This window comes from Ambystoma mexicanum, chromosome 13, assembly GCF_040938575.1.
Source record: "Ambystoma mexicanum isolate Mex_15411 chromosome 13, UKY_AmexF1_1, whole genome shotgun sequence".
NCBI lineage: Eukaryota > Metazoa > Chordata > Amphibia > Caudata > Ambystomatidae > Ambystoma > Ambystoma mexicanum.
Genome location: NC_090938.1, coordinates 821104290 through 821120651, shown reverse-complemented (window position 1 = coordinate 821120651; position 16362 = coordinate 821104290). Strand labels below are relative to the sequence as shown.

The following is a 16362-nucleotide window of genomic DNA, read 5'->3' as shown; positions in this document are numbered from 1 at the left end:
CCTGTGACTTTGTAATGTCCAGCACTCTCCCTCCTCACGGCGTCTGCTGTACACACTGTGAGGCGTTGAGAGCCAGATAGCTATCTGACCAATAAAACTGTACATGTACTTTTGAACTCGTGACTGGCATATTTCATTTTTGGTGGTATTAAGCCTCGATATTTCTTTTGATCCTTCAGTCTGGATGCTCCAAGAAATGCTATTGACTGGTTTCCAGCATCCACCTCCTCCCCCTGTTGCTGGTCTCCCCTCCCCATTTCCTCTCGGGGTGCCATGAAGCCCTCTACGTATGGCTTCAGTGTCTTCCAAATCTAAAATAAACAAATATGAACATGAAAAAGGCTCTTTTTTTATTATCTTCAATTTATTGCAGAAATAAGCAGCAAAATCCAAAACCCCAGCCTCAAAGAGACAATTAAAATGAGGACAGCCAGACCCGCCTCTGTACATTCTACATTGGTTATCGCTGATCGTCGTGGCCAAATACAGAAAATGGGTTGGTTATGGGGAAATGATTAGCGGGCCTTCTCCTCCCAAACCCACCCGCGTTGAACCCCAGGACTACCCATGACTCTGAACTGAGAATGAAGGTTTGAGCTACACTGTGAGCTGATGCATAGACGCGGCCACAGAACCATGCCACATTCTATCCATTGAGGGGACTTTGGAATGGATATTGCTAAAGAGACCGGATTCGTGGGCTCTCTAGATCTCTGCATGCGGAGCCCACGAGCATCGTCCAATGATTCACATGAGCCTCTAGAATTCATTCTATATGTGTATAATAATTGTCTTAAAGTTATTGCTCCCCAAGATTTGCCATTCGGCCCCCCTATCCGATCCCCTCCAACCTCCATATCCACAGACCTCAGCAGGGTACTAGGCACAGACTTTGGGTAAATGGGCTTGTGGGATAGAAACAGGTGGGTCTTTGGTCAATACATGATAAATCTTGTGGCAGAATTTGAACAGCCTATCACAGAAATAATGCAATTACAGACGGATATTCAGAGAGTTCCGAAGGCACAACATTTAAACAAATTCTAAATTCTGGACTTAAATGTCTACATGCCAACCATGAAGTGCGCAGAATATGCATTTACAGGGTACTATGCTCTGCCCAAAAAAATCAAAGCTTACAAACAAATCAGAATAAATGCAAGAAAAGATTCTCACCCCTCAATCATTCTAGATTATGAAGCCCCATTGATGTCCCGATACAAATTTTTAAAGGAGTTTAATAAAAGGAAAAGGAAGCGCTTTTGGTGGAAGCAGGTGTGATGAAAGCAAGAATCATGGAGCAGCAACAAAGGAGATCCTAATGTTCCCGCATCTGCCTGAGCTCAGATTCCCAAAGATCCCAAAGGATTCTTGGTCTAGTTTTTGCATTCATCAGAAGGTGCTGAAAGTGGCTTCCTTTCCCAGTCCCTGCATCTGTAAAAAAGGGATATTTGAGATTAGAGAAGCAACTTTAGCAAGAATATTTAAGACACCCATTTCATCACTATCATTTTCAGCTAGCGACCGGACACAGGGCACAGATTTCAAATAAAATGAGGCAACAATGGAAAGTTATTTACCAGTGACGCAAGTTCTCCAGCGTTCGTCATCGAAAGCAAAGAATATGGCTCTGTGCCTTTCAAGTTAAGCAGTTGTGTTAGAGCCTAATCCCAGAATGCACCATTCTACTGGCAACTAGAATGTTCTTTGTGTGCCATGCCTAGTCACGTGTCCCTCACTTTGCAAGACTATTGTTCATTTTCTGTTGTTTTTGCCAATTTCTCCTTTTCAGGATCTACTGCCTTTAACCCGTTACTATTCTCCCTCTTCAGCCTGTCTTTCCTTTCCCTGCTTTGCCTTTAGCAGTTTATCCGTCTGAGTAATGAGAAGCATTTAAATCCCAGTATCTCGGAAGCTGCAGAGGTTTATTCTGGAGGGCATTCTTTATCCGTCTAAGTGATTAGGAGTAGTTAAATCCCAGTATCTGGGAAGCTGCAGAGGTTTATTCTGGAGGGTATTCTTTATCCGTCTGAGCGATGAGAATCATTTAAATCCCAGTATGTGGGAAACTGCAGAGGTTTATTCTGGAGGACATTCTTTATCCGTCTGAGTGATAAGAAGCATTTAAATACTGGTATCTGGGAAGCTGCACAGGTTTATTCTGGAGGGCATTCTTTATCAGTCTGAGTGATAAGAAGCATTTAAATACCACTATCTGGGAAGCTGCAGAGGTTTATTCTGGAGGACATTCTTTATCCATCAGTGTGATTAGGAGTATTTAAATCCCAGTATGTGGGAAGCTGCAGAGGTTTATTCTAGAGGAAATTCTTTATCCATCTGAGTGATAAGAAGCATTTCAATACCAGTATCTGGGAATCTGCAGAGGTGTATTCTGGAGCACATTCCTTAGCTAGAAGTGTTTTCTATAGTCACGAGATTGACTGTATCATACCTCGCGCTGGCAGGTCAAGGGGCGCGGGGGGATGTTCCCAGTCAGGTTGTGACTGCTCAATAAAAAATAAGTCAAAGTATGAATACCCATGCCAGGGAAAGGTTGGCGATATAGTAGGGTCAGAGAGGAGCAGGAGGGGGAGAGAGGTCCCACGCAGAGAACAAGCATTGGCCAATCCAAGACAGCAATGGCTAGAGAGGTGCTAAGAAGCAGCAGAAAATACCTGTGAGGCTTGAGCAGGGGTGCAGTCAAGGTACACGCCCAGCGAGTGGTGAGGGCAAAAGCCTAAAGACCCCCAGAGAGCAAGATGAAGGTATGTGGGTAGTCCGGAGCCAGATTCTGGGTCCAAGTAAAATCACTAACCACCCAAGAACCTGAGAGACAGTGGAGAAGGACCTAGAGGGGTCTCTACCTACAGACGCTGAGCCAAGAGGGGGGTAGGGAGGATAACTTAGAGGCAACATGCTCACCTTGGAAGCAAGAAGATACGGAGCAACACAGGTTCGATCCCCGGGTCCGCACTTAGAAACCTCTGGGTATTAAGCGCTTTATAGATAACCCATCATATCACATCATATCACCAGCCAGGCCAGCTGCTGCATCACCCTGGGCAGAGGCAACAACAATGGCCTAAAAATCAACCAAGAACAGGTGGAAAAGAAGTAAAATGCCACCGCAAGCCAAAGACCACTGCAGAGGAGGGCCATCGTGCACCAGCAGCGGCCAGGGGTGCCAGATGCTCCACAACCTGGAGAACTGAACATGGCTGCATTTTCAGGGGGTGTGTGGGCCTTTGGACCATGCAATGGCCACTCTGAAAACTTTGGGACTTTGAGCAACGATCCTTACCATCATGGATTACTTCCCTTACTCCCATCCCAGTGTTAGGTAAAATACACCCTCTCTGGTTCGGCAGTTTTGGTGCGCAAGTGCTGTGGTGATTGCTTGGCCTGTGACAGTGGACATTAATGCCAAGACCCCTAACAGCAGGCACAGGGGTCTCATGTGTTGGCTGAATGATGGCTCTTGCGCTGGATCAGGAACTGGATTGACAAAAAGTTCCACATCTGCATTTTAGGAAAGAAGAGGCTCACTAAACATCTGGGTCAGAGGAAGGACCTTTGGCTTCCAGAACCAAAAAGGGGTGGAGGGTACTAGTGTGAGATGGGCTCAATCTGGAGCACTCGTCATGCCTCTCCCAACTGTAAGTGGGCGTCCCCTGTCAACAACAGTGGAGCCACAGGCATGCAGCCTATGTAACATTAGGAGAATCCGGTACCCAGAGAAGCCTGATGGACCCTAGGATGTCTGGTTACTCTTTAGGCTGGTGCTGAGAAATGGACGCAGTCTGTGACTTTATCAGGAGTGACTAGGCTGTACGATACTGCAGTACCCCACGCATTGCCCAACCTGCCGGGAAGGGGGGTTAGTACCGTTGCAGAGTGACCAATGGCAGAGACACATCCACTCACTTTTACTTTCCTTCCTGGCTGCACCCATCCCCTAAAAGCCGAGGCTAAGAAGACCTTTCAATGAACTGGAGATCCTGGACCCTGAGGAACCTGTCACTGCTCACAGTGTACAGGAGGGGCAAGGCCTTTCCTCAGAGATCCTGGACCCTGAGGAACCTGTCACTGCTCACAGTGTACAGGAGGGGCGAGGCCTTTCCTCAGAGATCCTGGACCCTGAGGAAACTGTCACTGCTCACAGTGTTCAGGAGGGGCGAGGGCTTTCCTCTGAGATCCTGGACCCTGAGGAACCTGTCACTGCTCACAGTGTTCAGGAGGGGCGAGACCTTTCCTCAGAGATCCTGGACCCTGAGGAACCTGTCACTGCTCACAGTGTTCAGGAGGGGCAAGGCCTTTCCTCAGAGATCCTGGACCCTGAGGAACCTGTCACTGCTCACAGTGTACAGGAGGGGCGAGGCCTTTCCTCAGAGATCCTGGACCCTGAGGAAACTGTCACTGCTCACAGTGTTCAGGAGGGGCGAGGGCTTTCCTCTGAGATCCTGGACCCTGAGGAACCTGTCACTGCTCACAGTGTTCAGGAGGGGCGAGACCTTTCCTCAGAGATCCTGGACCCTGAGGAACCTGTCACTGCTCACAGTGTTCAGGAGGGGCAAGGCCTTTCCTCAGAGATCCTGGACCCTGAGGAACCTGCCACTGCTCACAGTGTTCAGGAGGGCGAGACCTTTCCTCGGAGATCCTGGACCCTGAGGAACCTGTCACTGCTCACTATTTATTTATTTATTTAGACATTCATAAAGTGTGCCAAACCTAGGGAGAATGTTCTGGAGGTTGAGGGCTTCCCTTAGAGGAAGTTGCAGGAACACCCTGTTCCACAAGCTCTAAACACCAGGACTAGTGAAGCCGGCCTACGGCAACTGGAATCATCATGGCATTCGGGAAGCATCTGAATGTCTGTGAAGTTCTGCCAGTCACTGGTGTTGGAGAGACGGTGAAAGAGCCTTTCCTTACCATTCCAGACAGAAGGCATCCGCCGGACCCTTTCCCACTCACCCAGTGAGGCAAGAGCATTTTCTAAATAATACAATCCATCCACAAGGATAGAACATGTACTGAACCACCTGCAGATATAGCTTCCACCTGCGAGCAGCGAACTGAAGTCTGCTAAGATCGCCCACTTCTGCTAAGATCACCCGCTTCTGCTAAGATCGCCCACTTCTGCTAAGATCGCCCACTTCTGCTAAGATCGCCCACTTCTGCTAAGATCGCCCACTTCTGCTAAAATCGCATCCAGAACATGAACCCCCGCAGGAGAAACTCTGTCCAAGATGACCCTCCCCCCGAGCTGGAGACCTATCCAACAAAGCCTGGAAGAATGTGCGCCCCCTGCCTGTTCAGGTAAAACACACAGAGGTGGGGACGGGGGGGGGTCCGGATGCACCACAACAAACTGAAGTAAAATAAAAAGAAGGACATGACTGACAGCCAAGAAGGGCTCTCAATTCAAGAGCAGGTATGGGATTCTTCCATTCTTGGAAGGATTAAGAAATGTGAACTCAAGAGTCAGCCTCCCCCCCCATGAGCTCTGCACCCATACTCCAGGGTATCCATTGATACTGATAACTGATAACTTAATAGTAAACCCTGGGGAAAGGTTCTCACAATGTATCCAGGGGCCTGATGGTGTTACCAGCATCTGGTCCTGTGGGTGAAGTTATTTCACTGGCTGCACATTTGGAATTGAAACACAAGCATTTTTTGCCCCTTCTTTCCAGCCGCTCCTCTCAAAGCATCCAAAGAAGTGGATCCCAATGCCTGGGACCTGCCAAGCTTCTCCCATGAGGCCTGTAACTCTACCCAGAGCAGATCCCAACGCCTGGGACCTGCCAAGCTTGTTCCATGAGGCCTGCGCCTCTACCCAGAGCAGATCCCGATGCCTGGGACCTGCCGAGCTTCTCCCATGAGGCCTGTACCTCTAACCAGAGCAGATTCCAACGCCTGGGACCTGCTGAGCTTCTTCCATGAGGCCTGTACCTCTAACCAGAGCAGATCCCGATGCCTGGACCTGCCGAGCTTCTCCCATGAGGCCTGTAACTCTACCCAGAGCAGATCCCAACACCTGGTACCTGCCGAGCTTCTTCCATGAAGCCTGTAACTCTACCCAGAGCAGAGCACCTGCAAGTGTTACTTTCAAAGAGCCAACCTTCCATGAAGGAGGCACAAGAGGGCCAACTGGGGGTCATATTCCCCCTTCCACCGATAACTGCTCAGGACCACAACTCACAATTACCACCTCTGTAAGTTACCAACCAGTATTCCAAAGAAGCTCTGCATCATGGTGGAGTGGAGGGTGGTCCTGCCCCCCCTGCCCCTCTATATGCCTAATCTTTGAGTACTCACTGTACCGAGCATCAGTGAGTCCTAACTGTCTGTGACGTTGGCTCCAACTGTTAAGAGATTATAAGCGTTTAACCCCAGAGACTTGTACGTTTCTAGAATTGACATCAACTTTCCTTAAATAATGTACACAGCTTAACAGCGATGGAAAGTAGTGACACTAACCACTGTATGATAGCTGCTTCCTCGTCCACTGCACTTCCTTTCTGAGTGCGGTGTAGAGTGCTCGTCTAACCCCACCAACAGGCGAGGAAAGGGGGGAGAAGCCTTGACCCACCTGCTAACAAAACCTACTCAAGCTACTAAAACATGGGCTCTGGGGTAACAACTCTGGACGTTCACATAAACGGAGCAGGCCTTCAGACACATCCTAAAACATCCTCATATAGACTACTCATTTGTGTTTGGCATTTTCTGGAGATGGCAACAACGGGGCGCCGTACCCTACCTTCAGGCATTAGAGGCGCTGGATGACATCAGCAGGACCTGATATGGACAGAGAAGAAAGACGGACACCGCGTGAGGCTTCACTTGTTTTCTTTAAAAGAGGTTTTAGCTTTTTTTGCATACAAATCTTTATTAATTCAAAAAATGAATAACATTACAAGGGACTGTTTATTGAAAATCTTAGTGAAGAGAGTCTCTGGTGATGATCGGCCAATGATAATCAATCAAACTATGACATCAAAGGTTCAGGGGCATCACAAGAGCATCTCCCCACCCCCCACGCCCAGATAACTAAGAAAACTCACCCACAATTCCGAAGTCACACACTTTCTCTCGGTGGAGTGTAGCCGTCTTTTACTGAAAAATAAAATAAGGAGAGTGAGCAAGCAGCTTGCACTTACTGTATAATCAGTGACTGGTAGCAAGACTGTAAGGGGGGCTAGACAGCTTGCACTTACTGTATAATCAGTGACTGGTAGCAAGGCTGTGAGGGGGGCTAGGCAGCTTGCACTTACTGTATAATCAGTGACTGGTAGCAAGACTGTAAGGGGGGCTAGGCAGCTTGCACTTACTGTATAATCAGTGACTGGTAGCAAGACTGTAAGGGGGGCTAGGCAGCTTGCACTTACTGTATAATCAGTGACTGGTAGCAAGGCTGTAAGGGGGGCTAGGCAGCTTGCACTTACTGTATAATCAGTGACTGGTGGGAAGGCTGTGAGAGGGGGGGCTAGGCAGCTTGCACTTACTGTATAATCAGTGACTGACGGGAAGGCTGTGAGAGAGGGGCTAGGCAGCTTGCACTTACTGTATAATCAGTGACTGGTAGCAAGGCTGTAAGGGGGGCTAGGCAGCTTGCACTTACTGTATAATCAGTGACTGGTGGGAAGGCTGTGAGAGGGGGGGCTAGGCAGCTTGCACTTACTGTATAATCAGTGACTGGTAGCAAGGCTGTAAGGGGGGCTAGGCAGCTTGCACTTACTGTATAATCAGTGACTGGTAGCAAGACTGTAAGGGGGGCTAGGCAGCTTGCACTTACTATATAATCAGTGACTGGTAGCAAGACTGTAAGGGGGGCTAGGCAGCTTGCACTTACTATATAATCAGTGACTGGTAGCAAGACTGTAAGGGGGGCTAGGCAGCTTGCACTTACTGTATAATCAGTGACTGGTAGCAAGACTGTAAGGGGGGCTAGGCAGCTTGCACTTACTGTATAATCAGTGACTGGTAGCAAGACTGTAAGGGGGGCTAGGCAGCTTGCACTTACTGTATAATCAGTGACTGGTAGCAAGACTGTAAGGGGGGCTAGGCAGCTTGCACTTACTGTATAATCAGTGACTGGTAGCAAGGCTGTAAGGGGGGCTAGGCAGCTTGCACTTACTGTATAATCAGTGACTGGTAGCAAGACTGTAAGGGGGGGCTAGGCAGCTTGCACTTACTGTATAATCAGTGACTGACGGGAAGGCTGTGAGAGAGGGGCTAGGCAGCTTGCACTTACTGTATAATCAGTGACTGGTAGCAAGGCTGTAAGGGGGGCTAGGCAGCTTGCACTTACTGTATAATCAGTGACTGACGGGAAGGCTGTGAGAGAGGGGCTAGGCAGCTTGCACTTACTGTATAATCAGTGACTGGTAGCAAGGCTGTAAGGGGGGCTAGGCAGCTTGCACTTACTGTATAATCAGTGACTGGTAGCAAGACTGTAAGGGGGGCTAGGCAGCTTGCACTTACTGTATAATCAGTGACTGGTAGCAAGACTGTAAGGGGGGCTAGGCAGCTTGCACTTACTGTATAATCAGTGACTGGTAGCAAGGCTGTAAGGGGGGCTAGGCAGCTTGCACTTACTGTATAATCAGTGACTGGTAGCAAGACTGTAAGGGGGGCTAGGCAGCTTGCACTTACTGTATAATCAGTGACTGACGGGAAGGCTGTGAGAGAGGGGCTAGGCAGCTTGCACTTACTGTATAATCAGTGACTGGTAGCAAGACTGTAAGGGGGGCTAGGCAGCTTGCACTTACTGTATAATCAGTGACTGGTAGCAAGACTGTAAGGGGGGCTAGGCAGCTTGCACTTACTGTATAATCAGTGACTGGTAGCAAGACTGTAAGGGGGGCTAGGCAGCTTGCACTTACTGTATAATCAGTGACTGGTAGCAAGGCTGTAAGGGGGGCTAGGCAGCTTGCACTTACTATATAATCAGTGACTGGTAGCAAGACTGTAAGGGGGGCTAGGCAGCTTGCACTTACTATATAATCAGTGACTGGTAGCAAGACTGTAAGGGGGGCTAGGCAGCTTGCACTTACTGTATAATCAGTGACTGACGGGAAGGCTGTGAGAGAGGGGCTAGGCAGCTTGCACTTACTGTATAATCAGTGACTGGTAGCAAGGCTGTAAGGGGGATCTAGGTGGGGGGTTAGGTTGTGTAGAATCTATTCATGACATTAATCGATATGTAATTCATAGCTCTCCAAACCTGCCTTGGAACCAAATTGCTTAGGCTATCGCAACACATCTATTCTCTGACTTTCTTCAGAAGACAATCCATATAAGATGGGGCACCCCTGGCAGGGGCACAAGATGCCACGGGCAAGGTTCGGGCGCTGGCACAGTATGAAAGCAGAGTAAAGTAATATAACACAGTATTCTAGCCATACTCAAGGCATGTACACAAGGCATACAAGATGGAGCACCCCGGGCGGGCAGAGACAGAAGATGCCACGGGCAAGGATCAGGCGCTGGCACAGTATGAAAGCATAGTAACATAACATAATACACAGTATTTGAGCCATACACAAGGCCTGGACACAAGGCATATAAGATGGGGCACCCCGGGTGTGGGCAGAAGAAGCCACGGGCAAGGATCAGGCGCTGGCACAGTATGAAAGCAGGGTAACATAACATAATACACAGTATTTGAGCCATACACAAGGCATGTACACAAGGCATATAAAATGGGGCACCCCGGGTGTGGGCAGAAGAAGCCACGGGTAAGGATCAGGCGCTGGCACAGTATGAAAGCAGAGTAACATGACATAATACACAGTATTTGAGCCATACACAAGGCATGTACACAGGGCATATAAGAGGAGGCACCCCGGGTGTGGGCAGAAGATGCCACGGGCAAGGATCAGGCGCTGGCACAGTATAAAAGCACAGTAACATAACATAATACACAGTATTTGAGCCATACACAAGGCATGTACACAAGGCATATAAGAGGGGGCACCCCGGGTGGGGCCAGAAGAAGCCACGGGCAAGGATCAGGCGCTGGCACAGTATGAAAGCAGAGTAACATGACATAATACACAGTATTTGAGCCATACACAAGGCATGTACACAGGGCATATAAGAGGAGGCACCCCGGGTGTGGGCAGAAGATGCCACGGGCAAGGATCAGGCGCTGGCACAGTATAAAAGCACAGTAACATAACATAATACACAGTATTTGAGCCATACACAAGGCATGTACACAAGGCATATAAGAGGGGGCACCCCGGGTGGGGCCAGAAGAAGCCACGGGCAAGGATCAGGCGCTGGCACAGTATAAAAGCAGAGTAACATAACATAATACACAAGGCATGTACACAAGGCATATAAGAGGGGGCACCCCGGGCGGGGCCAGAAGAAGCCACGGGCAAGGATCAGGCGCTGGCACAGTATGAAAGCAGAGTAACATAACATAATACACAGTATTTGGAGCCATACACAAGGCATGTACACAAGGCATATAAGATGGGGCACCCCGGGTGTGGGCAGAAGAAGCCACGGGCAAGGATCAGGCGCTGGCACAGTATGAAAGCAGGGTAACATGACATAATACACAGTATTTGAGCCATACACAAGGCATGTACACAGGGCATATAAGAGGAGGCACCCCGGGTGTGGGCAGAAGATGCCACGGGCAAGGATCAGGCGCTGGCACAGTATAAAAGCAGAGTAACATAACATAATACACAGTATTTGAGCCATACACAAGGCATGTACACAGGGCATATAAGAGGAGGCACCCCGGGCGGGCAGAGGCATAAGATGCCACGGGCAAGGACCAGGCGCTGGCACAGTATGAAAGCAGGGTAACATAACATAATACACAGTATTTGAGCCATACACAAGGCATGTACACAGGGCATATAAGATGGGGCACCCCAGGTGTGGGCAGAAGATGCCACGGGCAAGGATCAGGCGCTGGCACAGTATGAAAGCAGGGTAACATAACATAATACACAGTATTTGAGCCATACACAAGGCATGTACACAGGGCATATAAGATGGGGAACCCCGGGTGTGGGCAGAAGATGCCACGAGCAAGGATCAGGCGCTGGCACAGTATGAAAGCAGGGTAACATAACATAATACACAGTATTTGAGCCATACACAAGGCATGTACACAGGGCATATACGATGGGGCACCCCGGGTGTGGGCAGAAGAAGCCACGGGCAAGGATCAGGCGCTGGCACAGTATGAAAGCAGGGTAACATAACATAATACACAGTATTTGAGCCATACACAAGGCCTGGGTAGAAACAGCAAGTCACTCACACTGTTGGTTCATACACTCAAACCCCCTCCACAAAGCTCTGCAAGCATTGCATACTCTCTGTAACCCCTGAATCTGGACCAGAGATGCCCAAATCCCAGGGGAGAGAAATGCAGCAGACCCTGACCCCAAATATAGAATTGTTTTTTAAACAGGTCAACAGTTTTTGATCTATAGTGAAGACACAACTTTGCTAGCATTTTGCTCAATTCTATTGTTCATAACATTCGAACTTTTTCACGAATGCGTACAAAACTTTCCAGAAACGTTTGACAACCTATTAGCAAATATTTGAAAGGTTTGGAGAAATCAGTCCATCGGTCCAAAAGTGGTGTGAAAAGACATACAGTGCTTTGCATGTGTCAGGGTTTCCCCACAGGAAAACATGTGACAGTTCTGCTCATACACACAGCTGAATAGAGTTCCACCAATTCATTTTTGTTTGCGGTAGAATCAGAATACGTCTCATTGTTTTCTTTAAGTGGTCTGACTGCAATAATTTTTAACAAAATACGTTCAGTATGAAATTGTATACATTTAAGCTTGTCGGGCACATGCTCAAATGTGATTGGTTAAGCAGTTTGCAAGGCTGGAGTAAAATGTTTGCAGGGATTGAAGGTGCCTGCAATGGGGCGTGCTTCGCGGAGCTCCAGGCATTGTGGGATAGAGGTAAGGATTGAAGGTGCGTGAAATGGGATGTCCTTGTGCGAGCCCAGGGCATTGTGGGATAGAGGTAAGGATTGAAGGCGCATGCACTGGGACGTGCTTGGGCGAGCCCCAGGCATTGTGAGATAGAGGTAAGGATTGCATGCATGTGCACTGGAACGTGCTTCAGGCGAGTCCCAGGCCATGTGGGATACAGGTAAGGATTGAAGGTGAGTGCACTGGGACATGCTTGTGCAAGCGCTGGGCATTATGGGATACAGGTAAGGATTGAAGGCACGTGCACTGGGACACGCTTGGGTGAGCCCCAAGCATTGTGGGATAGAGGTAAGATTTGAAGGCACGTGCACTGGAACGTGCTTGGCAGAGCCCCACTCATTGTGGGCTAGAGGTCAGGATTTAAGGCACGTGCACTGGGACGTGTTGTGCGAGTTCCGGGCATTGTGGGATAGAGGTAAGGATTGAAGGCACGTGCAATGGCACGTGCTTGGCAGAGCCCCAGGCATTGTGGGATAGAGGTAAGGATTGAAGGTGAGTGCACTGGGACATGCTTGTGCAAGCGCTGGGCATTATGGGATACAGGTAAGGATTGAAGGCACGTGCACTGGGACACGCTTGGGTGAGCCCCAAGCATTGTGGGATAGAGGTAAGATTTGAAGGCACGTGCACTGGAACGTGCTTGGCAGAGCCCCACTCATTGTGGGCAAGAGGTCAGGATTTAAGGCACGTGCACTGGGACGTGTTGTGCGAGTTCCGGGCATTGTGGGATAGAGGTAAGGATTGAAGGCACGTGCAATGGCACGTGCTTGGCAGAGCCCCAGGCATTGTGGGATAGAGGTAAGGATTGAAGGCGCTTGCACTGGGACATGCTTGGGCGAGCCATAGGCATTGTGGCATAGAGGTAAGGATTGACGGCACGTGCATTGGGACATGCTTGGCAGAGCCCGAAGGATTGTGGTATAGAGGTAAGGATTGAAGGCACGTGCATTGGGACGTGCTTGGTGGAGCTCCAGGCATTTTGGGATTGAGGTAAGGATTGAAGGCATGTGCACTCGGAAGTGCTTGGTGGAGCCCCAGGCATTGTCGTATAGAGGTAAGGATTTAAGGCGAGTGGATTGGGACGTGATTGGCAGAGTTCCATGCATTGTGGGATTGAGGTAAGGATTGAAGGCATGTGCACTGGGACATGCTTCAGGCGAGCCCCAGGCATTGTGGGATAGAGGTTAGGATTGAAGGCACGTACACTCGGACGTGCTTGTGCGAGCTCCGGGCATTGTGGGATAGAGGCAAGGATTGAAGGCACGTGCACTGGGACATGCTTGGGTGAGCCCCAGGCATTGTGGGATAGAGGTAAGATTTGAAGGCACGTGCACTGGAACGTGCTTGGCAGAGCCCCAGGTATTGTGGGATAGAGGTAAGGATTGATGGCACGTGCACTGGACAGGTTTGGGCGAGCCGAGTTATTGTGGGATAGAGGTAAGGTTTGAAGGCATATGCACTGGAACGTGATTGGCGGAGACCCAGGCATTGTGGGATAGAGGTAAGGATTGAAGGTGCATGCTCTGGGACGTGCTTGGTGGAGCTCCAGGCATGGTGGGATAGAGGTAGGGATTGAAGGCGCGTGCACTGGGACATGCTTGGGCGAGCCATAGGCATTGTGGCATAGAGGTAAGGATTGAAGGCACGTGCATTGGGACGTGCTTGGCAGAGCCCCAAGAATTGTGGTATAGAGGTAAGGATTTAAGCCGAGTGGATTGGGACGTGATTGGCAGAGTTCCATACATTGTGGGATTGAGGTAAGGATTGAAGGCACGTGCAATGGGACATGCTTAGCAGAGCCCCACGCATTGTGGGCTAGAGGTCAGGATTTAAGGCGCGTGCTTGGCAGAGCCCCAGACATTGTAGGATAGAGGTAAGGATTGAAGGCGCGTGCACTGGGACATGCTTGGGCGAGCCCTAGGCATTGTGGCATAGAGGTAAGGATTGAAGGCATGTGCATTGGGACGTGCTTGGCAGAGCCCCAATAATTGTGGGATAGAGGTAAGGATTGAAGGCACGTGCCTTGGGACGTGCTTGGTGAAGCTCCAGGCATTGTGGGATAGAGGTCAGGATTTAAGGCGCGTGCACTGGGATGTGCTTGCTGGAGCTCCAGGCATTGTGGGATTGAGGTAAGGATTGAAGGCGCATGCACTGGGATGTGCTTGGCGGAGCTCCAGGCATTGTGGGAAAGAGGTAAGGATTGAAGGCAAGTGCACTGGGATGTGCTTGGTGGAGCCCCAGGCATTGTGGTATAGAGGTAAGGATTTAAGGCGAGTGGATTGGGACGTGATTGGCAGAGTTCCATGCATTGTGGGATTGAGGTAAGGATTGAAGGCATGTGCACTGGGACATGCTTCAGGCGAGCCCGCATTGTGGGATAGAGGTAAGGATTTAAGGCAAGTGGATTGGGACGTGATTGGCGGAGTTCCATGCATTGTGGGATACAGGTAAAGATTGAAGGTGCATGCACTGGGACCGGCGTGTGCGAGCTCCGGGCATTGTGGGATAGAAGGCACGTGCACTGGGACATGCTTGGGGGAGCCCCAGGCATTGTGGGATAGAGGTAAGGTTTGAAGGCACGTGCTTGGCAGAGCCCCAGGCATTGTGGGATAGAGGTAAGGATTTAAGGCGAGTGGATTGGGACGTGATTGGCGGAGTTCCATGCATTGTGGGATACAGGTAAAGATTGAAGGTGCATGCACTGGGACGGGCGTGTGCGAGCTCCGGGCATTGTGGGATAGAAGGCACGTGCACTGGGACATGCTTGGGGGAGCTCCAAGCATTGTGGGATAGAGGTAAGGTTTGAAGGCACGTGCTTGGCAGAGCCCCAGGCATTGTGGGATAGAGGTAAGGATTGAAGGCGCTTGCACTGGGACATGTTGTGCGAGTTCCGGGCATTGTGGCATAGAGGTAAGGATTGACGGCACGTTCATTGGGACGTGCTTGGCAGAGCCCCAAGGATTGTGGTATAGAGGTAAGGATTGAAGGCACGTGCATTGGGACGTGCTTGGTGGAGCTCCAGGCATTTTGGGATTGAGGTAAGGATTGAAGGCATGTGCACTGGGACATGCTTCAGGCGAGCCCCTGGCATTGTGGGATAGAGGTAAGATTTGAAGGCACGTGCACTGGAACGTGCTTGGCAGAGCCCCAGGTATTGTGGGATAGAGGTAAGGATTGAAGGTGCATGCTCTGGGACGTGCTTGGCGGAGCTCCAGGCATGGTGGGATAGAGGTAAGGATTGAAGGCGTGTGCACTGGGACATGCTTGGGCGAGCCCCAAGAATTGTGGTATAGAGGTAAGGATTTAAGCCGAGTGGATTGGGACGTGCTTGGCAGAGCCCCAATAATTGTGGGATAGAGGTAAGGATTGAAGGCACGTCAATTGGGATGTGCTTGGTGAAGCTCCAGGCATTGTGGGATAGAGGTCAGGATTTAAGGCACGTGCACTGGGATGTGCTTGGCGGAGCTCCAGGCATTGTGGGATTGAGGTAAGGATTGAAGGCGCGTGCACTGGGATGTGCTTGGCGGAGCTCCAGGCATTGTGGGAAAGAGGTAAGGATTGAAGGCATGTGCACTGGGAAGTGCTTGGCGGAGCCCCAGGCATTGTGGGATAGAGGTAAGGATTGAAGGCACGTGCATTGGGACATGCTTGGCAGAGCCCCAAGAATTGTCATATAGAGGTAAGGATTTAAGGCGAGTGGATTGGGACGTGATTGGTGGAGTTCCATGCATTGTGGGATAGAGGTAAGGTTTGAAGGCACGTGCTTGACAGAGCCCCAGGCATTGTGGGATAGAGGTAAGGATTGAAGGCGCTTGCACTGGGACATGTTGTGCGAGTTCCGGGCATTGTGGCATAGAGGTAAGGATTGACGGCACGTTCATTGGGACGTGCTTGGCAGAGCCCCAAGGATTGTGGTATAGAGGTAAGGATTGAAGGCACGTGCATTGGGACGTGCTTGGTGGAGCTCCAGGCATTTTGGGATTGAGGTAAGGATTGAAGGCATGTGCACTGGGACATGCTTCAGGCGAGCCCCTGGCATTGTGGGATAGAGGTAAGATTTGAAGGGACGTGCACTGGAACGTGCTTGGCAGAGCCCCAGGTATTGTGGGATAGAGGTAAGGATTGATGGCACGTCCACTGGGACAGGCTTGGGCGAGCCGAGTTATTGTGGGATAGAGGTAAGGTTTGAAGGCACATGCACTGGAACGTGATTGGCGGAGACCCAGGCATTGTGGGATAGAGGTAAGGATTGAAGGCGCGTGCACTGGGACATGCTTGGGCGAGCCATAGGCATTGTGGCATAGAGGTAAGGATTGAAGGCACGTGCATTGGGACGTGCTTGGCAGAGCCCCAAGAATTGTGGTAT

The 16362-nt window shown here is 50.1% G+C and overlaps 1 protein-coding gene across 2 annotated transcripts in view; it reads right to left on the bottom strand.

Annotated features, from left to right (window-relative positions):
- Positions 1–329: 329 nt before the first annotated feature.
- The window catches only part of LOC138522067 (RLA class I histocompatibility antigen, alpha chain 19-1-like), a 253678-nt gene continuing 237645 nt past the window's right edge, over positions 330–16362 (bottom strand). Inside the window, exons 6-8 of one of the 2 annotated variants that reach the window (XR_011283228.1) lie at positions 7068–7119; positions 6764–6801; positions 330–1434 (exon numbers count right to left, since the gene is read on the bottom strand). Coding sequence is in view for 1 of the 2 variants with exons in the window: in XM_069635305.1 (XP_069491406.1) it covers positions 6773–6801; positions 7090–7119 (59 nt within the window). In the remaining variant the exon portion in view is untranslated. The remainder of the gene's footprint in view (positions 1435–6763; positions 6802–7067; positions 7120–16362) is intronic. The other variant, XM_069635305.1, reaches the window with a different exon arrangement.